This window comes from Cherax quadricarinatus, chromosome 1, assembly GCF_038502225.1.
Source record: "Cherax quadricarinatus isolate ZL_2023a chromosome 1, ASM3850222v1, whole genome shotgun sequence".
In the NCBI taxonomy this organism is placed as follows: domain Eukaryota; kingdom Metazoa; phylum Arthropoda; class Malacostraca; order Decapoda; family Parastacidae; genus Cherax; species Cherax quadricarinatus.
In genome coordinates this window covers 7,467,002-7,494,407 of record NC_091292.1, presented here as the reverse complement: position 1 = coordinate 7,494,407, position 27,406 = coordinate 7,467,002, and the positions used below count along the sequence as shown (strand labels likewise).

General features: G+C 40.9%; 1 protein-coding gene across 2 annotated transcripts in view; it reads left to right on the top strand.

Annotated features, from left to right (window-relative positions):
* LOC128690930 (uncharacterized) overlaps positions 1-27,054 on the top strand; it is a 112,535-nt gene extending 85,481 nt beyond the window's left edge. For both annotated transcript variants that reach the window (XM_070091542.1, XM_070091497.1), the window contains 2 exons: positions 1,232-1,413; positions 22,257-27,054. In XM_070091542.1, the coding sequence (XP_069947643.1) occupies positions 1,232-1,413; positions 22,257-24,937 (2,863 nt within the window). In that variant the 3' untranslated portion in view covers positions 24,938-27,054. The remainder of the gene's footprint in view (positions 1-1,231; positions 1,414-22,256) is intronic.
* The last annotated feature ends 352 nt before the right edge of the window (positions 27,055-27,406 follow it).

The following is a 27,406-nucleotide window of genomic DNA, read 5'->3' as shown; positions in this document are numbered from 1 at the left end:
GGAGTGTGAGCAGGGTAATATTTAGTGAATTTGATTTTTGCTGATAATCAAGAGTAAACAGATGTCACCATCCAATACATGTACAACTGGCCAGTCTAATATGCAATCATGAATAGGTTGACATTATTTATACAATTATTGGAGTAATGGAGTAGTCTGCATAACAGTAAATCTTCTATTTTTTGTGTGAATAAAAATTCGAAATGGAAAGCAAGAGTAATATAAGAGGAACCTGGAGACATGACTAATGAACAGAGAAAGTTATTTTAATGCCAGGAATGTCTGCATTGTTTATTCTGGACCTTATTTTGAAATTGGCATCTTTTCAAATTTGTGAAAAATTGGCCAAATTGCCAATCTCTGACCACTTTATTGGGTAGTTGAAATCAATGAATTGGCGTTTTCTTGTACTCAATCGATGGAACAAATGAAGTTCTAGTAATGTAGCTACAAGTTTGGTAGATTGGAACAGTGGAATTGGCCGAAAATAAGGCTCAAATTGGGCGAAATCGCTGATGTGTACGTGTCGCTGAGACCGCTTACTTCGCGAGAGCGTAATTCTGTAAGTTTTCCATCAAATTTCATACTTTTGGTGTCATTACCATCAGGAAAAGATTGTCATTTCATAAGAATTTTTTTGTTTTTTTTTCAAATATTTTTCGACGCAGAGAGCGAGTTTAGAATCTGGGGTCCCGACAGTGAAAGGGTTAAATATCGCTGTATTTGGTTTATCTACTTGTAGTTATGGTGGTTTCATGTAATTCCCATAATGTGTTCTGAGTTATACATGACTAAGAGTCCTTATATTTTAAATGTGATATTTGATTGAAAAGGGTAAAGAGTAGTGGTACAGTAAAGTGAGTATTGAATTTATCCCTTATCATTGTCATGGAATTTCAAAATTTCTCATAATTTTCTTTAATCTGGTAAGTCTTCATTAAGACTGCTCTTAAAGCCAGAAAATATTAATGAATTTATATACTGAAAATGTCCCTAGTGTTAAAGTATGAATTTTGAGTTAAGAAATTGTAAAAGTACAATTTTCTGTAAATGGGCTTTTATGTCGATGCTTATTTTATATTATTAGTTTTAGGGTTTAATTGATTTTAGGTAAAAAGTAAGTCAAGCTTTGAAACTGAAAATTGTGGTATTTTCATTTGAAAATGTTGTAGCACAGTAATTGTAATTTGAGATAACTCTTAATGTTACTTAACCCCCTACCTTGTTACAGGAATGTCACTCCATCCCCCTTGATTGAACAGTTGCTTAAGCAATCTCCCAAGAAAAAGAAGCTCAAACGTCATCCAATTCATCAAAATAAGAATGAAGAGGAGTTTGTATTCCATGGTGAAGAGGTGGACGAAGAGCTCTCGCAGGTTTTGGATGACATCTATGCCAAAGCAGGAGAATCATGTAAGTTGTTTTATCTTTTTAAGAAGCTTGTTTATTACTTTCTTCAGTAAACTTGGGATATGGTTAAAAGTGTTCAGTGTCTTCTACCCGATATAGTACCTGTTGTACACTTTTCTGAGTTCACTCTGGGGAAAGGTACATGGTGTGTTTTCAACATCCTAACATTGTGCTGTCCATTATTAAAGTACAGTATTTTTTTTATAAATGTATATACAGTGGACCCTCAGTTAACGATGCCATCGGATAGCGATAAAATCGGATACCGATACGTTTTTGCGTCAAAATATTGGCTCGGCTAGCGATAAAAAACTAGTTAAGGACAATCGTCCAGAATGTGTCTGCGCAGCCTGAGCCGCCCGCCCGGCCACTCCAGTGTGGCCAGTGTGCCATTATTTACAAAGCCAGTATGGATGATTCCATGCGTACATGTGATACATTTTGTATTATTCCATTATTTTTAGTGCTTGTAACTGCTAAATAAGCAGTTACAAGCTCAAAGAAAGCTTCTACTGCCAGCCCTGTGGTAAAGAGGGTAAGAAATACTATGGAATTGAAGAAAGAGATCATCGCAGAATACGAAAGTGGAGTGTGTCTCTTTGAGTTGGCCAGGTTATATAACAAACCGTATTCAACCATCACTACTACCTTGGCCAAGGAAAAGGCGGTCAAGGAAGCTGTTGTTGCGAATGGTCCAAATAGGCTTACAAAACAGAGATCGCAAATACTACTCAAAGATGTGGGGAGACTGATGTTGGTGTGGCTTAACAAGAAACAATTATCTGAGAAATAATTAACCCTAGAGGGTTAGCCACCCAGGATAACCCAAGAAAGACAGTGCATCATCAAGGACTGTCTAACTTATTTCCATTGGGGTCCTTAATCTTGTCCACCAGGATGCGACCCTTACCAGTCGACTAACACCCAGGTTAACAGGAAAAAATGCCTGGAACTAGTGCTCAGGTTGGTTTGAGAGATTTAAGTATCGTAATGGCATACACAATGTGATAAGGCATGGCGAAGCTGAAAAATTCCAACCCCAACAAGTGTTCAGTTGTGACGAAGCAGGCCTGTTCTGGAAGAAAATGCCAAACAGGACCTGCATTACTCAGGAGGAAAAGGCACACCCAGGACACAAGCCTATGAAAGACAGGCTAATTCTCATGTTTTGTTGTAATGCTAGTGGGGGTTACAAAGTGAAGTCTTTACTCGTGTATCACTTTGAAATTCCAGAGTGTTCAAGAAAAAGTGTCATCACTCATCACTACTCTTCAATAAGGGCAAGTGTCATTTTCGTATTTATTTATGTATTTATCCTGCATGTCTCATTGTTTTCTGTGTAGGGAAATGTATATTTCATGTAAATAAAATTATTTTGTTTTAATGCTTTTGGGTGTCTGGAACGGATTAATTGGATTTCTATTGTTTCTTATGGGGAAAATTAATTCGGATAACAATAAAATCGGTTAAGGACAAGCTCTGGAACGGATTAATATCGTTAACCGAGGGTCTACTTCATGTGGTATATTTCCTGAATCTCTAAGTTACTTTGCTCACACCCCAACCCACTCTTCTCCATTCATTCATGTTTTTGTTCATTTTACTTTTTTATACAGTGACTAATTTTTCCAGTTATAGACCTGGACATTTCCAAAGCATTTTCCTTATACAGTGGACCCCCGATTAACGATATTTTTTCATTCCAGAAGTATGTTCAGGTGCCAGTACTGACCGAATTTGTTCCCATAAGGAATATTGTGAAGTAGATTAGTCCATTTCAGACCCCCAAACATACACGTACAAACACACTTATATAAATACACTTACATAATTGGTCACATTAGGAGGTGATCGTTAAGCGGGGGTCCACCGTACTATGTTTATTTTTACCAACATCACTTCTTGCCTTCTATATCCTCCCTACATGAGTTATTGCCAAGCTTATCAAAGATATGTTGGCCATTTGGCTTGCTTCCTGTTAGTTTTGGACTTCCTTGCTTAATGGTATACACTTACAAATTAGATTCCCACTTTTCAAATAGACGTTGCCTCAACTTATATTCTCAGTTAACCCATAAATCAGAGGTGACAACTGGACATTTAGGTTTGTCCTGGACTATTGTCAAGTTTTTGTTCTCTAATTTGCATTTATGAGCTGTTTCATTCGTGGTAAGTTTTACTCTCCTCATCCTGTTCTTAAACTCATTCTCTTCACTTTTCTTATCCATCAGTTTTTATATAAAGCATTCCAAAATTGTTTTCTTGTGATGCATTCCATTTTGAGCATTTTATAAAAATTAGCCCACATTACCTCTTCACCTGTTAAGATTACTACCAAGTTTCATTTTTCATTTGTACTTGCGTATATACCCACCTGTATGTGAGTTCAGGAAACAAGTTTTAGCTCCTGGCCCCACCTCTTAACCCTTTCAGGGTCCAGAGGCCAAATTTCAAAGTGCGCACCATGGTCCAAGAATTTAAAAAAAAATTTTTTCTTTTTTCTTATGAAATGGTAGAGAATCTTTTTCTGAAGGTAATAAAACAAAAGGTACGAAATTTGATGGAAAATTGACAAAATTATGCTCTTGCGAATTTTGATGTGTCAGCGATATTTACGAATCGGCGATTTTGCCGACTTTGACTCCCATTTTAGGCTAATTACATTATTCCAGTCGACCAAATTCTTAGCTATTTCACTAGTATTACTTCTATTCTATCGATTGAGCACAAATCGCCAAGTCAACTGTTTCAAATACAAAATAAAGTGATTGGAAATTGGTAATTTGTCCAATTTAATTTTTTTTTTTTTTCAACAAGTCGGTCGTCTCCCACCGAGGCAGGGTGACCCAAAAAAAAGAAAGAAAATCCCCAAAAAGAAAATACTTTCATCATCATTCAACACTTTCACCACACTCACACATTATCACTGCTTTTGCAGAGGTGCTCAATACAACAGTTTAGAAGCATATACGTATAGAGATACACAACATATCCCTCCAAACAGCCAATATCCCAAACCCCTCCTTTAAAGTGCAGGCATTGTACTTCCCATTTCCAGGACTCAAGTCCGACTATATGAAAATAACCGGTTTCCCTGAATCCCTTCACTAAATATTACCCTGCTCACACTCCAACAGATCGTCAGGTCTCAAGTATCATTCGTCTCCATTCACTCCTATCTAACACGCTCATGCACGCTTGCTGGAAGTCCAAGCCCCTCACCCACAAAACCTCCTTTACCCCCTCTTTCCAACCCTTTCGAGGACGACCCCTACCCCTCTTTCCTTCCCCTATAGATTTATATGCTTTCCATGTCATTCTACTTTGATCCATTCTCTCTAAATGACCAAACCACCTCAACAACCCCTCTTCTGCCCTCTGACTAATTTAATACAAAGTTCAAAATATTCCAATTTCAAAATAGGGTCCAGAATAAACAATGTAGGTATTCCTACATTGTTTATTCCTACATTCCTACATTTCCTCTGTTCATTAGTTACGTTTTGAGGCTTTACAAAATGAATTCCATTTTGATTTTTTATTCACTTAATGAATTTTTATAAAAGATTTACTGTTATGCAATATTGTAATAATTGTATAAATATCATCACCACATTTGTGAATGTATATTAGACCCACCAACTGGCGTGTATTAGACGTGTGAGGTTGTTTACTCTTGAACATCGGCAAAAATTTAACATTTCCGCTACTTTGAGCTCAGTTTCAAGCCATTTCCAGTGCTAAAACCAATCAAAATCATCTCTATTCTGTAATACATCTTCCATTCTATCAAATGAAACCAAGAAATCGCAAATACAACTATAAAAACTTGCGAAAAACACTGCAAAGTTTCTGTTTTAATCGAAAATCACGGTCTGTTTTTTTTTCTCTCATTATACACTGTGTGCTGCAGGATTTGTTTTATGTGGTGCACACATACCACATAGATGTATTCTCTCATATCTAGGTCCAAATTTACCACTCACAGTTTATCAGAGTGAGCTGAGCTCATGGCATAGATCTACGGTTTGGACCCTGAACATAAAGACGTAGATCTACAGCACGGACCCTTAAAGGGTTAACCTGCTGTTTGCGAGATTCTCTCCTACCTTCATGGGCCCTGTTGTATCTGTTCTTCAGCTATGTCAACCATCGCTTTATTATTGTCTTCTCATTCTTGCTTTCGTTTTGTATTATGTGGCTGGTTGAATACCACTTTGGGTTTCTCAGTATTAACTGAACTCGCTATGAAGTTGTGCACCTCTTTTCTGTATCCTTCTCACCTCTTCAAAATTCATTGGATTTCTGATTAGAAGTGCCACTCCTCTGGCTCCCCTTTTTCCTCTGGAAAGAGGGATGGGTGAGCAATTGGTGTTAATGTTGCTGATGAAAGGGGAAGGGGGTGGCCCAGAATTGGACCAGCTTAGAGAGAGGTTACATCTGGAGAAATTACGTGAGCTTGATGCTACCCTCTCTCGGCTCTTCATTTGCTGTTCCCCATGTCTGACAGGTCTTCACATACACCCTCCGTTGTTCTCAATTGCTATCCTGTTCCAGTTCAGATACGCTATTGTATTGTCATGTGGTCTTCAGTCGATGTTTTTGTTGTAATATCCTGTCCCGAGCTGTGTGGCGCTAGAAAATTAATTTGATTGGGCACTGCTTGCTTGCCTTGGGAGAGTCTTCTAATCCTCTGCAAATTTGCCACCTGTGCAATTTCTTCCTGTCCTCCAGTGCACTTGATTGATGTAACCTTGTATCTCGTCTTCCTATCTACTTCCTGGATCTCCTCCATCTTCATGAAGTTATAGATCATCAATGACTCCCTCCCTCTTCCATTCTCTCTAGATATCTTTGGGGTGATTTATTTTCTAGAGAGGGATGGGCATTTAATATAATTTTATGCTTTCTTTTCAATATAAGACATTTTATAAACTGTTTTGCTCTTGTTGTAATATGAATTAATGAGACTACTGTTTTTATGTTTTGCTAGTTTATTGTGCATGTATTGGTGTTGCATGCTAATATTATAGAAATTGATTTTGTATTAGATTGTGCTGAATATTTTTGCATTTACAATTGGGACACTTGTCATGGTAATTATTTCTCTAATTTTGTTCAGAGTAAGACAAATACATGTTTCTCTGCCCTGCTTTTTAAGTACATTAAGTATATGCATGTCATCTGCATTCAGCCATTTGTTTTAAAATAATTTATTGGATTTGTTCAGTAGCTTGTAAATAAATTTTCATAATTCTTTAATTGCTGGAGATTGTAGAACGAGTTTTATTTTCAGTACAGTGGTTGTTTGAGTTACAATATTAATCTGTTCCAGAAGACGTACCTGTCCATCCCTCCCTACTGCCCAGGCTAGTACTTTGACACACATTATTAGAATTATGCTGTGGCCTGGTGCTACTGATTTGTTCTTTGATGCTAAACATATCTTCAACAAACTTTGTTTCATCCTGCTTTTCACTTATTCTATTATTTTTTTTTTATTGGGTGGGTTGTCTGTAAGGGATTTTATCCTGGAGTTTTTTTTCCCTAGTAAAGTGGGGAAGGTTTGCCCTATTAGGGTTTAAGCCATTCCCAGAAAGCAGTACCTATTCTGTGAGTATACACGAATTGGTTACTATACTATGGGTGTTAAAAAGTTGATGCTAAAAGAGTTCTGGCCATACAGCAGCTGGTTGGCAAGGGCCAGTAACCCTTGATAACCCAGTAAAAAAAATTAGAAATGATTTGTAATGGGCTAATGTAGTGTTTGTGATTAGTTCTTAATATAATTTTTTTTTTTTTAACACTGGTCGTTTCCCATCAAGGCAGGGTGACCCAAAAAGAAAGAAAAACCCAAAAAGAAAGAAAAACCCAAAAAGAAAGAAAAATACTTTAATCATCATTCAACACTTTCACCATCACTCATACATAATCACTGTCATGCAGAGGCGCTCAGATACAACAGTTTAGAAGTCCCTCCAAACTGCCAATATCCCAGACCCCTCCTTTAAAGTTCAGGCATTGTACTTTCCATTTCCAAGACTCAAGTCCGGCTATATAAAAATAACCAGTTTCCCTGAATCCCTTCACAAAATATTACCCTGCTCACACTCCAACAGCTCGTCAGGCCCCAAAAACGAGTAGTCTGCATTAACTCCTATCTAACGTGCTCACTCATGCTTGCTGGAAGTCCAAGCCCCTCGCCCACAAAACCTTTACCCTCTCCTTCCAACCTTTTTGAGGACGACCCCTACCCTGCCTTCCTTCCCCTACAGATTTATACGCTCTCCCCTCTTCAAGGGGGGCTCCTTGGTGTGGTGAAGAGGCTCTTGGTCTGAGGAATTAGACCTGTCGGTCTACTTCCTCAGACTGAACCTAATTACCCCCCAATCCCCCGTTCCCTATCCCATCCTCCCCACCCTCCCCTTTTTCCTTTCCTCCTCCTCCTCCCCACCCCTCCCTTTTGCCCTTCCTTTTTGGCCTTTGGTTTCCCCCCCCCACAGGCACGCTAGTTCCTAGGTAGGGGAAAGGGTACCGGGGTCCATCCCATTCCGTTGAGGTTCTTGGCAGTGGCGTAGTTTGCCGTGGAATCTGGATTACCTGGGGATGTCCTGATCCCTCTCCGGTATCCCGGAGGGTGGCTTTGGGTGTCTCTCGGGCGACGGGTGTATCTCTGGAAGCCACCTTTCGGATTCCGGGGGTGGTGGCCGAAGGAAGTATGCTTTGTGGCGGATTTCCGGCAGCCCTGTCTTTTGTCCACCGAGGTAGCTCGGCAGATGTGAGGTTGCTATCCCGGATTGCCGGTTTACTGGCATGATGGGTAGGGTATGGCACGGGTTCCATGCTGCATCTGCGCTACTTGCGGTGCTGAGGTCCTCTTGGGCGCGGAGGGAGATTTCTGGCCCTTTCATTCCTCCTAGGAACTATCCCTCCCCAGTCCCCCCTTTTTTTATTCTTTTTTTTATTTTTATTTTCTTTTCTTTCTTTTTTTTTTCTTAAAAACAAAAAGAAAGAAGTAACCTAACCATGGCAGCCCTAGTCCATGAACCTGCTACTCCCAGGCCCCTTCTTGATACCGCACCCCGTTCTGACCCCGCCTCGTCTTTGGACCACTCTTCGGACACTCCTCATGCCTCTGTACCTCTTGCCGGTGCTGTTTCCTCACCCGCTTCAGGTACTGAGGCCTCGACTGACTCCTTCGATTTATCTGACCTTCGCTCTCCTCTGACTATGCTTCCGGCCTCTCCCTCTACGGTGCGGCAATTTTCGAATCGCCTGCCCGTTCCACATCGGACCAACTCTGGTCCCACGCCTAAACGCCAACGACAATTACCTGCTGATGATACTTCTCCACCTTCTCGTTCTTCTCAGAAAAGATCGACACGTCCTTCACTACCTTTCCACGCTCAGTTTCAGACTGCACAATGGACTAAATTCTTCACTTTACGACCGACTCCTCTACTGCCTATCTTTCTGACCACAGTATTGGCAAGGCACTCCTACGCCATGTTGGTAAAGATATTTCTTTTCATGCTCTTAAGAGTGGTACGCGCATCGTCACCGTACAGAATGCTACCCAGGCTCATGAGCTTTCTCGTCTTTCCCATATCGATACTGTTCCTGTAACTATTGAAAAGCATCATTCCCTCAATTCTTGTAGTGGTACCGTCATTCTGCCCCATACCATAGTTCAACAAAATTTCCAGACATGTGGCACTGACATTCTTGAACAGCTGGAACTCCAAGATCTCCCAATCCTCAAGGTAGACACTTACGTTCTTCCTGCCCGCGGGCGGAGACGATACCCTAGCAATGTGGCTCGTTTAACTTTTGACAGCCGTGAACTCCCATCCTCAGTTTATGTAGCAGGACATCGGTTACAAGTTCGAAAGGTGATCTCTACACCACAACAGTGTAGAAATTGCTGGCGATTTGGCCATCCAGCGAAATATTGCAGATCTATCGCCAAATGCCCAGTCTGTGGTGCCGATGACCATTCTAATACGTCTTGCAATCGACCTCCCTCTTGCCTTAATTGTCATGAGGCTCACCCTTCATACTCTCGCCGTTGTCAAGTCTACTTAAACGAGTGGGAAATCCGTTACCTCAGAGGCAGAAGGTCTCCCTTATGCCATGGCAGTTTCTCATCTCTGCCTCCAAGGGAGACTACCTCGTGTTTCTTATTCCCGTGTTTCAAAACTTCCCCCCACTTCTGGTATCCCATCTTCTGCACCCACCTCTGTGGTTACCTCTCCCATAGTCACTCCTGTAGCTAATTCTTTTGCTGTCCTTGGCTCAGACGTCCCTACTTCAACGTCTCAGTCTGATCTCGCTTCTTCGTGTTCTCTCTCACAAGCCTCAGTAGCGACGAGATCTCGTATGACACCTCCTCCCAATCGTCCCTCTACTTCTCAAAAGTCAAAAAAAGGTCCGTTAACACCTCCTACCCATCTTCCACCTCCTCATTTTCCCTTCCCTGTCTCTGTACCTGGTTCTCCCCCTCTCACTGGCTCTGTTACAAGTGTAGAGGTTCACCCTCCTCCTCGTACTGTACCTTCCTCCCCTGTTCCCTCCCAAGTTTCTTCCTCTTCTGCCACCTCCCAGGTTTCTGCCTCTTCTGTCCCCTTCCACGCTTCTCCAGTTCCCTCCACCCTTTTGCCCCCCCCCCCTACCTTGGTACAGTCCATTACAGTTCCAATCTTTACTCATCCTCCCCCTACCATTTCCAATATTGTCTCCCATACGACGTCTCTGAATTCTGAAACACTTGAAGCAATCTCTGAATATATTGCAGAGACCAAACCATCAATGGACACTGATCCACCCTCCGCTCCTTCTCTCTCCTCTACTCCATCTGCGCAACTCCTTTCTTCACAACGCACCGTTCCTTCGCTGCTTGAACGTTTTCCACTGCCTCCGCATGTGGACTTTTCTAACCCCTCTAGTCCGTAGGAACCCTTACCTGCGGATTTCAGGTATCTTCATCATTGCCAATCATGGCCTATTTACAGTGGAATATACGCGGCCTCAGGGGTAATCGGGGTGAGCTTCAGATGTTTCTCTCCCAGTTTTCCCCTGTTGGTGTTTGCTTACAGGAACCAAAATTACACTCTGCTGTTATCTCTCCCATCTCAGGCTATAATTTATTGTATTCTTCAGATCCTTTTCCTGATGGGACCTTTAATGAAAGTGCCCTTCTTCTACGCACTGATATTCCGTAAGATCAGCTATTTGTTTGTACTTCGCTGCATTACACAGCAGCCCGTGTCCACTTGCATAGGTGGTATACGCTCTGTTCTTTATATCTCTCTCCTTCTCGGGCATTATCTATTCCGGATATTGCCTTTCTTGTTTCGTCATTACCACCACCGATTCTGTTACTTGGTGATTTTAATGCCCACCATTTCCTCTGGGGGGGGTCTCACTGTGATTCCTGTGGCATTCAGTTAGAGGTTTTTCTTGCCACCCACCCCCTCCATGTTATAAATACAGGTACTCACACCCATTTTGATCCTCGGACTCACACACTCTCTTGCATCGATCTCTCAGTCTGCTCTTCCTCCGCCACATTAGACTTCACTTGGTCTGTTCTTCCGGACTTACATGACAGCGATCATTTCCCAATCATTCTTACTTCCCCTTTATATTCACCACCTCTTCGCATCCCACGCTGGCAATTTGATCAGGCAAATTGGAACCTTTACTCACACCTAACTGTTTTTAGAGAGGTTCCTTCTTCGTCCTCCATCGATGAGCTTTTACACCTCTTCTCGTCCTCTGTTTTAACCGCAGCTTCTCATTCTATACCCCAAACTTCGGGCAGGCATTCTCAGAAATGCGTGCCTTGGTGGTCTCCTGCTTGTGCTCTTGCAGTATGTTTGAAACGCGCTGCATGGGGCAGGTACCGGTACAATAGAACCACAGAGAGACTTCTTGATTTTAAGCAGAAGCGTGCGATCGCTCGCCGTGTCATCCGTGACGCTAAATGCACTTGCTGGCGAGATTGTCTCCACCATCACCTCTGCTTCCTCTATGAGTGCAGTCTGGAAAAAAGTACGAAAACTGAGTGGTAAATATTCTCCTGACCCGGCTCCTGTTCTGCGGGTTGCCGGTGTTGATATAGCAAACCCACTAGATGTTGCCAATGAAATTGGCAATCATCTGGTCCGTATTTCTCAGGGACTCCATCTATGCCCCTCATTTCTTTCCTCAAAGTCTGCCAGAGAGTTAGCACCCTTGGACTTTTCTTCTCTCAGAGAAGAACAGTATAATGTGCCTTTTACACTTCAAGAACTGGAGGCAACACTCTCAGCTTGCCGATCATCGGCAGCTGGGCCCGACGACATTCATATTCGTATGCTACAACATTTACATCAGTCAGCCCTTGCAGTCCTATTACGCCTTTACAATCTTATTTGGTCACAAGGAGTTCTTCCACAGCTGTGGAAATCCGCCATTGTTCTCCCTTTCCGCAAACCAGGCACTACGGGACATGAAACCTCCCACTATCGTCCCATTGCTCTTACCAGTGCAGTTTGCAAAGTGATGGAACGCCTAGTAAATAGACATTTAGTGTGGTATTTAGAGACACACAACAGTCTCTCCACTCGTCAATATGGCTTTCGTAAGGGACGTTCTACCATAGACCCCTTACTGCGCTTGGATACGTATGTTCGTAATGCCTTTGCGAATAACCACTCAGTTATTGCCATATTTTTTGACCTTGAGAAGGCATATGACACAACTTGGAGGTATAATATTTTAGCCCAAGTCCACTCCTTAGGCCTTCGAGGCAATCTACCATCCTTCCTTAAGAACTTTTTAACTGACAGGCATTTCCATGTTCGGGTTAATAATGTGCTCTCCCCGGACTTTATCCAAGCTGAAGGTGTCCCCCAGGGATGTGTTCTGAGCACAACACTTTTTCTCCTTGCTATTAATGATTTGGCCTCTAGTCTTCCATCAAATATTTGGTCATCACTCTATGTTGATGACTTCGCTATTGCCTGTGCAGGCGCTGACTGTCACCTTATTACAGTTTCTCTCCAGCATGCAGTCGACCGTGTTTCCAATTGGGCCACCACACGTGGGTTTAAATTTTCCAGCACTAAAACCCACCAAATTACTTTCACTAGACGCTCTGTCATCTCCGATCATCCTCTGTACCTCTATGGCTCCCGTATCCCTGAACGTGATACAGTCAAGTTTCTGGGCCTCCTCTTTGATCGTACGTTATCCTGGAAACCTCACATTACCTCTCTGAAGGCAACTTGTCACAGCCGGCTGAACCTTCTTAAAACCCTTGCTCATCTTTCATGGGGAGCTGATCGTCGAACCCTCCTTCACCTACATTCCACCCTTATTTTATCGAAACTTGATTATGGTGACCAGATCTATTCAGCGGCATCTCCTGCTACTCTCTAGCCTTAACCCCATTCATCACCAAGGATTACGTTTATGCCTTGGTGCTTTTCGCTCTTCCCCTGTCGAGAGCCTCTATGCAGAAGCGAACGTTCCATCCTTATCCGATCGCCGTGATGCCCATTGCCTTCGCTACTATGTACGCTCTCATGATCTCCGCAATCCTTCCATTTATAGAATGGTCACTGATATTAGTAGACATTCTTTATTTGTTCACCGCCCCTGTTTACTCCGTCCCTTCTCTCTTCGCCTTCATTCGCTCTTGTCTTCTCTTCAATTACCACCTTTCTATGTACATGTAGCATCTCACTTTTCCCTACCCCCCTGGGAAGTTCCAGCTGTTCGAGTCTGTTCTTTCTCTCTCCCTTGCTCGAAAGCCCAACTGTCTACGGTCGCTTCCCGCTCTCTTTTTCTTGACCACTTTCACTCTCATTCTCATGCCATTGCTGTGTACACAGATGGCTCTAAGTCTTCTGACGGCGTAGGATTCGCAGCAGTGTTTCAGGACAGCGTCGTACAAGGGCATTTACTATCTTCGGCTAGTATTTTAACTGCTGAATTGTATGCCATCCTTACAGCACTTATCAGTATTGCATCTATGCCTGTGTCATCATTTGTGGTTGTCTCAGACTCCCTTAGTGCTTTACAGGCTATACAGAAATTTGATACACCTCACCCCTTAGTCCTCCGTATGCAACTTTGGCTACGCCGCATCTTTACCAAGCATAAAGATATTGTTTTTTGTTGGGTCCCTGGTCATGTTGACGTACAGGGCAATGAACAGGCAGACACTGCTGCGCGGTCAGCAGTACATGACCTACCAGTTTCATGTAGAGGTATTCCATTTACGGACTATTTTGCTGCAATATCTTCCCAACTTCACACCCGTTGGCAACAACGTTGGTCTACTATGCTCGGCAACAAACTTCAATCTATTAAACCGAGTATAGGTTACTGGCCGTCTTCTTATCACCAGTGTCGAGGTTGGGAGACTACTCTCTCCCGTCTTCGCATTGGCCATACTCGTCTTACTCATGGATATCTCATGGAGAGGCGCCCTGCTCCTCTCTGTGAGAATTGCCAAGTTCCATTATCAGTCAGCCACATTCCGTTGGACTGCACTTTATCAATGAGCACGCAGAATTTACCTCCGTCGTCGTCTTCGCTCTGCTGCTCTCTCTTTACCTTCCCTTCTCGCTGATGGACCCACCTTTCATCCAGACTCTCTCATTGACTTTTTGACAACAACTGACTGATTTCACAAATTCTGATACCTTCAGCTTTTTCTACTTCAATCTCTTGCTACCCTCTACCCCCGTACTATCCCCTGCCCCGCTGTTTTCTGTAACCTACTGATCATCCCTCCTCCCTTCTGCCATCCAATACCCTCGCTTCCTTCCCTACCCTGCAGCGCTGTATAGCCCTTGTGGCTTAGCGCTTCTTTTTGATTATAATAATAATATACGCTCTCCAAGTCATTCTACTTCCATTCTTTCTCAATGACCAAACCACCTCAACAACCCCTCTTCAGCCCTCTGACTAATACTTTTAGTAACTCCACACCTCCTCCTAATTCTCCTAATCCTCCTGAATTCTCTGCATAATATTTACACCCACACATTGCCCTTAGAAACAACATCTCCACTGCTTCCAGCTGCCTCCTCGCTGCAGCATTTACATCCTAAGCTTCACACCCATATAAGAGTGCTGGTAGTGCTATACTTTCATACATTCCCTTCTTTGCCTCCATATTTTTTTTTTGTCTCCACAGATACCTCAATGCACTACTCGCCTTTTTACCTTAATCAATTCTGTGGTTAACCTCATCTTTCGCAAACCCATCTGCTGACAAGTCAACTCCCAAATATCTGGAAACGTTTACTTCTTCCAAACTCCCTCTCTCCTATGTGATATCCAACTTTTCTTTATCTAAATAGTTTGATACCCTCATCACCTTACTCTTATCTATGTTCACTTTCAACTTTCTACCGTTACACACCCTTCAAAACTCATCCACTAACCTTTGCAACTTTTCTTTAGAATTTCTCCAAAGCACAGTATCATCAGCAAAAAGTAACTGTCAATTCCCATTTTGTGTTTGATTCCTCGTAATTTAATCTCGCCCCTCTCCCCAACACCGTAGCATTTACTTCTTTTACAACCCCCCATCTATAAATATATTAACCATGGTGACATTACACATCCCTGTCTAAGACCTGCTTTGATTGGGAAGTAATCTCCCTCTCTCTCCTACACAACCTAACCTGAGCTTACTACCTATTCCATACACTTGCAACATCTGCCACATTGCTCCCCTATCCACTCTAACATATGCCTTTTCTGAATCCATAAATATAATGAAAACTTCTCTTCCTTTATTTAAATAATGTTCACATATATGCTTCAATGTAAACACTTGATCTACACCTTCCCTACCCACTCTAAAGCCTCCTTGCTCATTTGCAATCTTACTCTCTGTCTTACCTCTAATTCTTTCAATAATAATCCTACCATACACTTTATCTGGTATACTCGGTAAACTTATTCTCATATACAGCCTCTCCTCACTTAGTGACGTACTTGTTTTCCGACTCCTCGGACTTCTGATGGGCTCTCTGACCACTATGCATGCCTAAATAATGTATACTAGAGCTGATTTTGTCTATTTTGTTTATTACAATATACAGTACACTACTGTATAAACATTTAAAAATGTGCCAGAAATGTTATGAATGGTGCAAAGGTGGCATTAAAACAGTATCAAAGATAGTTGACACAAACACACTAACATTATAGTATGCTCCTCACTTAGTGACGAATTCGTTTACAGACGTGGTCTTAGGAACAGAACTCCATCATTAAGTGAGGAGAGGCTGTAATTTTTACAATTTCTTTCGTCCCCTTTTCCTTTATATAAAGGAACCATGCACACACATTGCCAATCCCTAGGTACCTTTCCCTCTTTCATACATTTATTAAGCAAAAACACCAACCACTCCAACACTATATACCCCCCTGCTTTTAACATTTGTCATGATCCCATCAATTCCACCTGCTTTACCCCCCTTTCTCTCTATGAATGGCTGAAATAGCTGAAAATGTATGTAACCATTAAACCAGGAGTACATTGGTGGGAAACGGCTGACACGTGTTAAAAAAAGAAAAAACGGTATTATAATAAGCCCATAAGGTTATCAGTTTGATTACTTTAAGTTTATGTACTACCTTACCATCTGGGGACACTACTGTGGGGATTCCCTGTAAATGGGGTGAAAACCTAGCTCTGACAAGCCAGCAGAGATCGTACCACTTAATGGATCGTTGTTCTGTCAGAACAAACTTCCATGAAATCATTTGTCAGGCACTATTCAGAACATAACAAATCTGACCATTTGCAAGGACGAGTGTCTTGTGTTCAGTTTTGTAAATGGTTAATGACAAAAATTCCAAGGAAAGATGTAAATCCTGTACTCCCATATTGAAGAAAATCGAATGGCTATAATAACTGCTCATTGTGCATTAACCCTTTCAGGGTCGAGAGCCTCAATCCTGAACTCGCTCTCAGGGTCGAAAAATTTTCCAAAAAAAAAAAAAAATTATTTTATGAAATGATAGAGATTTTTCCCAATGGTAATGACACTTAAAGTACAAAATTTGATGGAAGACTTACAAAATTACACTCTCGCGAAATTAGCAATATCAGCGATATTTACGCATAAGCGATTTCACCCACTTTGAACTCTATTTTTGGCCAGTTCCATTGTTGCAGTCGACTAAAATCATAGCTATTTTGCTAGAACTCTGTTTGCTCTATCGATTGGGTACAAGAAACCGCCCATTTACTGATGTCAACTACCCAATAAAGTGGTCAGAAATTGGCAGTTTGGCCAGTTTCACACAAATTTCAAAAGATGCCAATATCAAAATAGGTTCCAGAATAAACCAGACAGACATTCTTGGCTCTAAACATTTTCTCTGTTCATTAGTCATGTCTCCAGGCCCCTCTTATATTACTCTTGCTTTCCATTTTGAATTTTTATTCTCGCAAAAATTAGAAGATTTACTGTTATGCAGACTACCGCATTATTGTAAAAGTGGTATAAATATCAGCGCACTTGTGAAAGAATACTAGACTCGCCAGTTGACATGTATTGGACGCATGTCATGATTTGTTTACTCTTGAACGTTGGCAATAATCGAACATTTCCGCTACTTAGAGCTCAATTTCAAAGTACATTTCATTGTAAAACCAATCAAAATCATCTCTATTTCTGTAATATATCTTCCATTCTATCAAGTGAGACCAAGAAAGCGAGAATACAACCATAAATACCATGCAAAAATACTCTGCAAATTCACTGTTTTAAACCAAAACCTGGTCAGTTTTTTTTCTCATGCACTACATGCTGCAGGTTTTTTTTTATACTGTGCACACTGATCATGCAGACCCATTCTTTCATATGTAGGCCTACCAGCTTTCTTCCGCTCGGTTTGAAGGCACTAGAATTTTGCTGTATAAGTACGGCACCGACCCTTGCTCTCAAGCCGTACATGTACGGCACTGACCCTGGCTCTCAAGCCGTACATGTACGGCACCGACCCTGAAAGGGTTAATTATTTTGTGATGCACCTATTTAAGTTGGCTGGCAGTTAACTCTAGCTCTTGGTTCCAAATGATGTGAAGTCCCCGTCATATTTATTTTTGTCTGTTATAGTGTATGGAACCTGCTTACACTTGTCTTTGTTCTGTTAGTTCCACTTCTTTACCCATTTGTTAGAGAAATGTTTTCTTTGTATAATTGTCAATTGTGTTCTCTTGCTCTTATTTCATTAACGTGATATAGATCCTGTTCTTGTGTACCCTGTCTTATTTCCTAAGCATTTTGCATATAATGTAAATGATTTTTTAGGTGAGTATTCTAATCCTACAGAGTATTGTGACTGTCTTATTAACCCTTTCAGGGTCGGAACCCCTGATCTGAAACTTGCTCTCAGGGTTGGAGAATATTAAAAAAAAAAAGAAAAATATGAAATGATAGAGAATCTTTTTCTGAAGGTAATGAAACCAAAAGTACAAACTTTGATGAGAATCTCATGGAATTATGTTCTTCCAAAGTTAAGTCTTGGCAATATTTATGCATTGGCAATTTCGCCCACTTTGAGCATATTTTCGGTCAGTTCCATCGTTTCAGTCTTTCAATTTGTAGCTATTTTGCTAGTATTCCTTCTGTTCTGTCAATTGAGTACAAGTAGCTGTCCACTTACCTATATCAACTATCCAATAAAGTGATCAAATTGGTAATTTGGCCAATTTCACACAATTCAAAAATTGCCAATTAAAAATAGGGTCCAGAATAAACAGTGTAGACATTCCTGGCACTAAAACATTTCTTTTGTTCATTAGTCGTGTCCTCAGGCCTCTCCTATATTATGCTTGCTTTCTATTCTAAATTTTTATTGAAACCAAAAATAAAAGCTCTACTGTTAGGCAGTATACTGCATTATTGTAATAATTGTATAAATAATGTCAGCACATTTCTGAATACTTATTAGACCGACCAGTTGGACATGTATTTGATGAGTGACGTAACCTGAAATAGCGGCAAAAATCAATCATTTCTGTTACTTTGAGCTCAATTTCAAATTGCTTTTAGTCCTGAAACTAATCAGAATCATCTCAGTTTCTGTATTATATCTTCCATTCTATCAAATAAGACTAAGAAATCAAAAATAAAACCATAAAAATAATACAAAAATACAGTGGTCCCTCAATTATCGTCCATAATCCGTTCCTGGAAGTGGGACTATTATCGAAATGGACGATTTACGAATCAATTTTCCCCATAAGAAATAATGTAAATTCAATTAATCTGTTCCTGACACCCAGAAGTATTAAAACAAAACATTTTTTTACATGAAATACAGATGTAGTACATAAACAATACAGTGGCACATGATGAATTAAACATTAACAGAATAACACTTACCTTTATTGGCAATTCTTCTTTGTGTATGGAAGACTGGAGAAGGAGACAGATTGGATGATTTACTGTTTGGAAGGGGAATCCCCTTCCATCAACACCTCGGGTATCAATTGCTTTTCTGGGGTTACTTCTCTTCTCTGTTTCTTAATGCCACTAGGACCACCTTGAGAGTCACTGGAGTCCTGTCTCGCAAAAAAACTGTCCAGAGAGCTCTGTTTCTGGCGTCTCTTTAAAACTTCCCTAAAATGGGCCAAGACTGTCACTGTACAAGTTGCTGATATGGCTTGCAACATCCTTCTCTGGGTGATGTTTCTCCATAAATCTTTCCATTCTACCCCACATTTCAAAATTATTATTTAATTATTATCACACTGGCCGATTCCCACCAAGGCAGGGTGGCCCAAAAAAGAAAAACTTGCACCATCATTCACTCCATCACTGTCTTGCCAGAAGGGTGCTTTACACTAGTTTTTAAACTGCAACATTAACACCCCTCCTTCAGAGTGCAGGCACTGTACTTCCCATCTCCAGGACTCAAGTCCGGCCTGCCGGTTTCCCTGAACCCCTTCATAAATGTTACTTTGCTCACACTCCAACAGCACGTCAAATATTAAAAACCATTCGTCTCAATTCACTCCTATCAAACACGCTCACGCATGCCTGCTGGAAGTCCAAGCCCCTCGCACACAAAACCTCCTTTACCCCCCTTCCTCCAACCTTTCCTAGGCCGACCCCTACCCCGCCTTCCTTCCACTACAGACTGATACATTTCAAAAATCTCCTTAATTTCTGAAGAAGGCACCTTCCTCCATCTCTCTTCCTCCTCCTCTGCAGCAAGATTCTGAGCTGCGATCTGTTGCTCTTCCTGCTGAAGCTCTTGCAGCTTCTCAGTGGTTAGCTCTTTGTTGTGGTCCTCCACCAACTCTTCCACATCCTCCAAACTCGCATCCAACCCCATGGAACTCCCCAGTGCCACAATGTATTTAACAATTGACATAGGTTCATCAGGGTCAGCCCCAAACCCTTCAAAATCCCTCTTGTGGACACAATCTGGCCACAATTTTCTCCAAGCAGAGTTCAAAGTCCTGGTAGTGACTCCCTCCTAAGCCTTACCTATAAGGCTTACGCAATGGAGAATACTGAAGTGTTCTTTCCAAAAATCTCGTAGGGTCAAGTGAGTGTCTGAGGTCACATTCAAGCACCTTTCAAACATTGCTTTGGTGTAGAGTTTTTTAAATTTTGCAATGACCTGCTGGTCCATGGGCTGGAGGAGAAGAGTGGTATTCGGGGGCAAGAACTTTACTGTGATTAACCCAAACTCCTTCAGAATTAGGTCATCCAAGTTTGGAGGATGAGCAGGTGCATTGTCCATTACTAGGAGGCACTTGAGATCCAATTTCTTTTCCAAGAGGTAATTCTTCACACTAGGGCCAAACACTTGATTGAACCACTTGACGAAAATGTCCCTTGTGACTCATGCCTTACTATTAGAGCTCCAAAACACACACACAATTTACTCTTCATAACATGTTTTTCTTGAACACACTGGGATTTTCAGAATGGTACACTAGTAATGGCTTCACTTTGAAATCCCCACTAGCATTAGCACAGAACATTAGCATCAGCCTGTCTTTCATAGGCTTGTGTCCTGGCAGCGCCTTTTCTTCCTGAGCAATGTAGGTCCTCTTTGGCATTTTCTTCCAAAAGAGGCCTGTTTCATCACAATTGAACACTTGTTCAGGTTTCAGTCCTTCACTGTTTATGTACTCCTTGAATTTATGCACATATTTTTCAGCTGCCTTGTGGTCCGAACTGGCAGCCTCACCATGCCTTACCACACTGTGTATGCCAGTACGCTTCTTAAATCTCTCAAACCAGCCTTTGCTGGCCTTAAATTCACTCACATCACCACTAGTTGCAGGCAATTTCTTTACGAAATAGTCATGCAACTGCCTAGCCTTTTCACAAATAAGCGACGTCATAAGACTATCTCCTGCTAATTGTTTCTCATTTATCCACACCAATAATAACTTCTCAACATCTTCGAGTACTGGTGATCTCATTTTTGTCAGCATATTTACCCCCCTTTGCAACAACAGCGTCCTTGATTTCCTTTTTCTTGGCTATGATGGAAGATATGGTTGTACAGGATTTGTTATACATCCTGGCCAGTTTGCCCACATGTACGCCACTATCATATTGTTCAATGATGTTTTTCTTAAATTCAATCGTATTTCTCACCTTCTTTACCAAAGGCTTGGCACTAGGGGCTTTCTTTGGAGCCATGGTAGCTTATTTAGCACTTAAATAACTTGCAAGCACTAAAATAATGGAATATTATGAAATATTTCGCTGGAGCACGTGAGGGGACAGTCACTCACTGGTAAACAATGGCACACTGGCTGGGAAGGAAAGGCCGAGGCGGCTCAGAGCATGAGTACGCGTCCGGGACGAAGGACTATTAGCGAGTTACCGGACCATTTGCGAGCCAATATTTAGATGAAAAAACAGGACTATTTCCGAAATGGACGACTTTCAGGCCGGACGATTATTGAGGGACCACTGTACAGTGCAAAAGTTGCTGTTTTCAACCAAAAACATGGTCATTTTTTTCCCTCATTATGCACATGTTGCAGGATTTCTTGTATGATGCACACTTGCCTCATACCTAGGTAGTAGGTTGGTAGACAGCAACCGCCATGAGAGGTACTACTGTCCTGCCAAGTAAGTATGAAACGGAAGCCTGTAATTGTTTTACATGATAGGATTGCTAGTATCTTTTTTTCTGTCTCGTAAACGTGCAAGATTTCATATACATCTTGCTACATACTTAGGTCACACTACACATGCTTGTACAAGCATATATATACATACCCCTCTGGGTTTTCTTCTGTTTTCTTGCTAGTTCTTGTTTATTTCCACTTATCTCCATGGGGAAGTGAAACAGAATTCTTCCTTTGTAAGTCATACATGTCGTAAGAGGCAACTGAAATGCCGGGAGCAAGGTGCTAGTATCCCCTTCTCCTGTTTGTTACTAAATTTAGGAGAAACTTATCGTTTTTACCTTTTGGGCCACCCTGCCTTGGTGGGATATAACCAGTTTGTTGAAAGAAGTCTTACCTCATAGACCAATTCTCTCGTATCTAGGCCCATATTTACTGTTCACAGCTTATCCGAGAGAGCTGAGCTCATCACGTAGAAAAATGGGACTGACCTGTGCTTCAAAGTTGTAGTACAATGGGAACCACCCTGAAAGTGTTAATGTATCAGTATGTTGATGTTAATTCTGTTGTTTTTTACAGTTTGACAGGAGTTTGTAATTGAAGTTGGGTCTGCATTATACTTAAACATTGCTAATTCAGTAAAAGCTTATTTGTATTACTATAAGGTCTGTAATGTATTGTATATAGTTCTTTTGACATAGATTCACTTTCTTTTCAGATTCTGCAACAGCAGAGCCAGAATATATTCCAGGAAAACGCAGTTATTCTAATATTTCTGGATTGTGTACAAAGAAGAATAAAAAACTGGACGGTGAAAAGGGTGGCATTCCCTCAGCCATGGCTGAACAAGATGGCCTTACAATTAAAAGTGAGGAGAATGCTGGTAATAGAGACAAAGAGAGTGGTCTTCAACATGCGTTAAATCAAGCTATGACTGATATTGAGGGGTTGATGGATGTGAAGCCAAGAGCCCCCATTAGGGTTGGTAATGCAAGACCTAGAGTCAACAGGCCCAAAATGCAAAGAACAAATATGATGAAACCTCAAAGATATAATTATGGTAAATATGTAAAAAATGCAACTGGAGCATACACAATTATGAACAATCATAGATTCCAGTTAACGCACTATCCAGAGTCGCCAGAAGACCTATATGAGAAATTACGTTTAGCAGGAACAACTATCACAAGACCCGTTAGTTCAAATAATGGAAATTCACCTCAAAAGATTGTAAATCAGAGGCCTATGCCTCCAGTAAAACGTGAGATTAGTGTTCAGAATCGTGCACTACAACCTGGTATCCCTGGAACCTCTGGCACGTTTCGAATGAAGGCACCATCTGCCCCGGAGGCGATTGCGAGGAAATTTTTACCTGCGTCATCATCTGTTGTTGTGCAATATAGACCCCATGTCAATCCGAGAGGTCGACCACCTAAGTCGAAAGTTCCTGGGCAGAGAACTCCAGTACAGAAAATTCATCCAAATATGCTCATGAGACCTAACATTCCAAATTTCCCTGCGCAGGGAGGTGCCCAGAAATCCTCTGGATTCACAAGTCCTGGAATTCCAAAACAGTTCCCTGCCAATATTGGAAAAGTAGTGCTGGATCCAAAAAAGATGCAGCTGCAACAGAATAAATCTACAAATCCGGGAGAAATTGTATGCACCCCTGACGTACTTGGATTGCTTGCATCAGTGTCGGAGGCTGAGAAAAGCATGAAACAGCCTACTTCCCAAACTCCTGTAAAACCACCTGAAGGAGTATTTGAGATGTCAGAGAATGTATCACGACAAATGCAGTTACAATCTCCAGTCCAGCAACAGTCTCAGACTTCCATCCATCCACAATCACAAAGTCTTGATCATGAAACAGCCTCAACTTCAAATGACACTGCACTACCATCCCTAAATGAATCTTTAAAATCAGAAGAGGAGCACGTTTTAAAACCAAATGAATTGCAGGCTCCAAAATCGGAACATCAACAGGATCTGAAACCTGAAGAGAAGGAGACTTTAAAATATACTGAGGATGAATACTTACAAAAACCAGTGAAGGAACAGATTTTAAGCACTCTTGAGAATACAGCTTCTCAACAGTTGGAAGGACAAGGACAGTCTATGCAACAAGAGTCTACAAACTGTGAAGAAAACAAACCACCAGTAGAAAAGATGGTGACAGATATGGAACATGTTTTGAAACCAGAGGAGGAGCAATTGTCTGAAGTGAAGGAAGCAGATATGTTGAATTCAAAAGATGAACATTTAATACCTCAGGTACACAACAGAGCACCTTCACCTGAACCTAAAGAATTGCAGATGCCAGTAGCCTTGCAGACTCAAGCACGATCGCCCCAACAAAACCTTGAGTTAGCACCTCATCATGTTCAGGCACCATTACCTTTTCAGACCCAGTCATCATCCATGCATACTGAGGCATCAGGCTTACCTACTTACACCCAAGCATCAGAACCTAGTTATACCCAGCCATCAGAGCCTATTCACACACTACCAGCAACCCCTATTCACACGCTAGCATCAGACCCTGTTCACACTCAGGCATCAGAACCACCTATTCACCCCCAGGCCTCAGAACATCCTATTCACCCCCAAGCCTCAGAACATCCTATTCACCCCCAAGCCTCAGAACATCCTATTCACCCCCAAGCCTCAGAACATCCTATTCACCCCCAAGCCTCAGAACATCCTATTCATCCCCAAGCCTCAGAACATCCTATTCACTCCCAGGCCTCAGAACATCCTATTCATTCCCAGGCCTCAGAACATCCTATTCATCCCCAGGCCTCAGAACATCCTATTCACCCCCAGGCATCAGAACCTATTCACCACCAAGCATCAGAACATCCTATTCATCCTCAGGCATCAATTCCCATGCATTCAGTCATGGCAGCTCAAGAGCCAACACCTGAGCACACACAAGCACAGCCAATGTTGCAAACCCCAGTACATTCAATTTCAGAGGCACAAGTCTCATCACCAATGCAGTCAGTACCTTTTACTGTGCCTCTACAAATGCAACCACCATCTATGCATGGGCCACCACTGAACCCCATTATTCCCCAGTCTCTGTCTCACATGCATTCTCACATGCTATCCTCAATGCACACCCCTTCATTGCCACCTGTACATCCTCAGCTACTGACCCCAATGCCTGCGCACACACTCGCAACCATGCATTCACAGTTACATCCCACCATTCACCTGCCTCATATGCCAGCTCCCATGCACATGCATCTTCAGACACCGCCACACTCATCTCACCAAACCTCTGCACAGCTCCCGTTCATGCAATCCCTGTCCCATATGTCACCCAGTGATACTTCTAAGGCAGCATTACAGCGGTTTTCACATAGCCCAGACTCGCAAGCAGTGTCCAGATAGAAGATTTCACCTTCCAATCAAAACCGTACAAATGGATATTAGACTTAGATATTGTTTGAGGTAGGTAAATGTATAGAATAAATAACTGTGAATGTCCAATGTAAGGGAGTAGTGTATTTTTTTCAGGTTAGGTCTTCAGTTTAAGTATGCTATTTTCTAGTATTATATGAATAAGCTAGAAAAACACTTAAGATAAATCTATAGAATTTGCTGTAAATTTTCTTCTGTTTCTCAACAGATAAAATAATTTTGGTGGGTTATTCATAATAGCCGAATTGCATGCTACCTCAGTGCATAGGTTTTGTTTTTGCAAAACCAGATCTTTCACATTTGTGACATTTTAAACATGCAAATAAAAATATATGATGGCAATATGTATTGTTGTTAGAATATTAATGATAACAGTAAAGCACTGGTGGAATTGAAGAGAATGAAATTTAAAACATAAGACCTAATCTAGCTTATTTAGTTTGTGTTTAGAATTGTGTGAAAATAAGCTTTGTAGTTAATAAAATTATAGATTGACGAGTTTTACACTTCAGGAAATGCTTATGAGAGAAAAGTATTTTAGAACTTTGACAAAGACTGTTAAATGATTTGTGGAACTTATTTGATCTCATGACTGGAACTAGTTATAAATTTTTTTTTAACTGGTAATATGCTTTTCATACTGTTAGTCGTTTTGCATCTGGATTGAGTTAAGGTAATTACTATGTCCATTAGCTGTATAGAAAATTACTATTAGATATTGTATATAATTTATTAATTTCTGTAATTCACATTTCCCAGATGAAAATTCTCTTCATTGGTTAATTGCTCCATCATTAATTTGCAAAATGTAATGGGTTTTATAGTTGCTTTGACATTCACAGTTTTATCATAAAACATCTGTACGACTTCTCTAGGATCATTATGGACTGCCCCACATCCTTTTTTTTTTATGTACCCATTTGAATGTACCTGTAAATCTTCATTTCTTATTTCATCATTCTCAAAATCTCATTTTGCTATTGTCATTTTGTATTTGTTTGATTTTTTTTGTTTAATTCTTAGAGCATATAACCTAAATGTCTTTTGTGTTGAAGATGTGTTTGAAAGTTACTGTGATGCTGGATAATGAGTTCATCTAGTATTATTAAATTTGTTTCTGCTGTTTAGATGATAGCAAAGCCAAGTAGAATTTTTCTAGGTTTTGGAGATATTTTATCTCGCTGATGTAGAGAGACAGCGAGATGTTCCTGGAAGATCTCCCTCTGAGGAGAGTGCCTTGATGCTGATAAGAGGCTCTTGACCCAGGGAATTGGAGCTACCCTTTCCTTTCTTGGATTGAACTTTATTACTTCATATTTCCCAAGCACTGTATGGACCCCTACAGGCTTGATGAATCCCCACAAAAATATTTACTGAAAGTTCTACATGGTGGCTACATCAGGAGGGAACAAGGTGTCAAATACAGAAATGTGGATAATAGATATATATTGAACTTATGGTAACCAGTATTGCAGTAACAAGCTTTGTTAGTACATCATCACTTAATTTATTTTTTTTTTTAAATTCTGCTGGTATCTATTTGATTAAAAGTAGGTAGAATATCTTGTAAAATGAACTTTTACCTGCACTTCTACAAAGACTGGTATTAAGAGCAGTGACCTTGGACTGAAATAGGATATTTTCTCTTCAACCTAGGTGAGCATTCCTCCAATATGTGTGAGTTCTCCATGTTCTTCAGAATGTTCAATATGTAATAGGAAGGATTGTAACTGGAAATGTTTATTTGGAAGGGATGAAGTTAAAATATCAGAACTTTGTCATCCTTGGTCATTGTTTTCTCCTTAGTAAAGATAATGAAATATGATGCACCTCGTGAGTGTAAGTCAAGTGCATTTGCATGTTTTTGGTACTTTCATTATACAACAAGAGTTTTCATTAATCATAAAATCATGTTAGAGACAAACACAATCACTGAAATCTCATTTGTCCTACACTCACTTAGTGCCCTTAGGATAGTGAATGTAATTTATTGTGTTGAACTGACTGGCAGAAATATCACCATACCCACAAACCTGTATATAGTGAAACTTGTCACATAATTTCATTAAAAGAGATAATCCATTTTATCCAGCTCGTTAATTTAACCATATTATTGATGTGCTCTTAGCAGCGTTAAGGTATCAACATGTGTATGTCTTGTATTTGAATTTATATTGCCTTAGGCTGCTCTGTTTGGGACTTCACTAAAATGGCTTGATGCCAATGAAGAGCTCATGATCCAAGGAAATGGGGCTATCCTTCCCTTGGTTTAAATGTAATTGCCTTACATTACCTATTGTAGGCACTGCATGATCTCTTACAGTATTAATGTCTATAAGAATGTAATCATAATGTATGACTTGTGGCTTTACCTCCCTCTGACCTTTTGTCAACAACAGCTTTACTGCACAGACTTTAATTACTCTCTCTCTTTAGCAC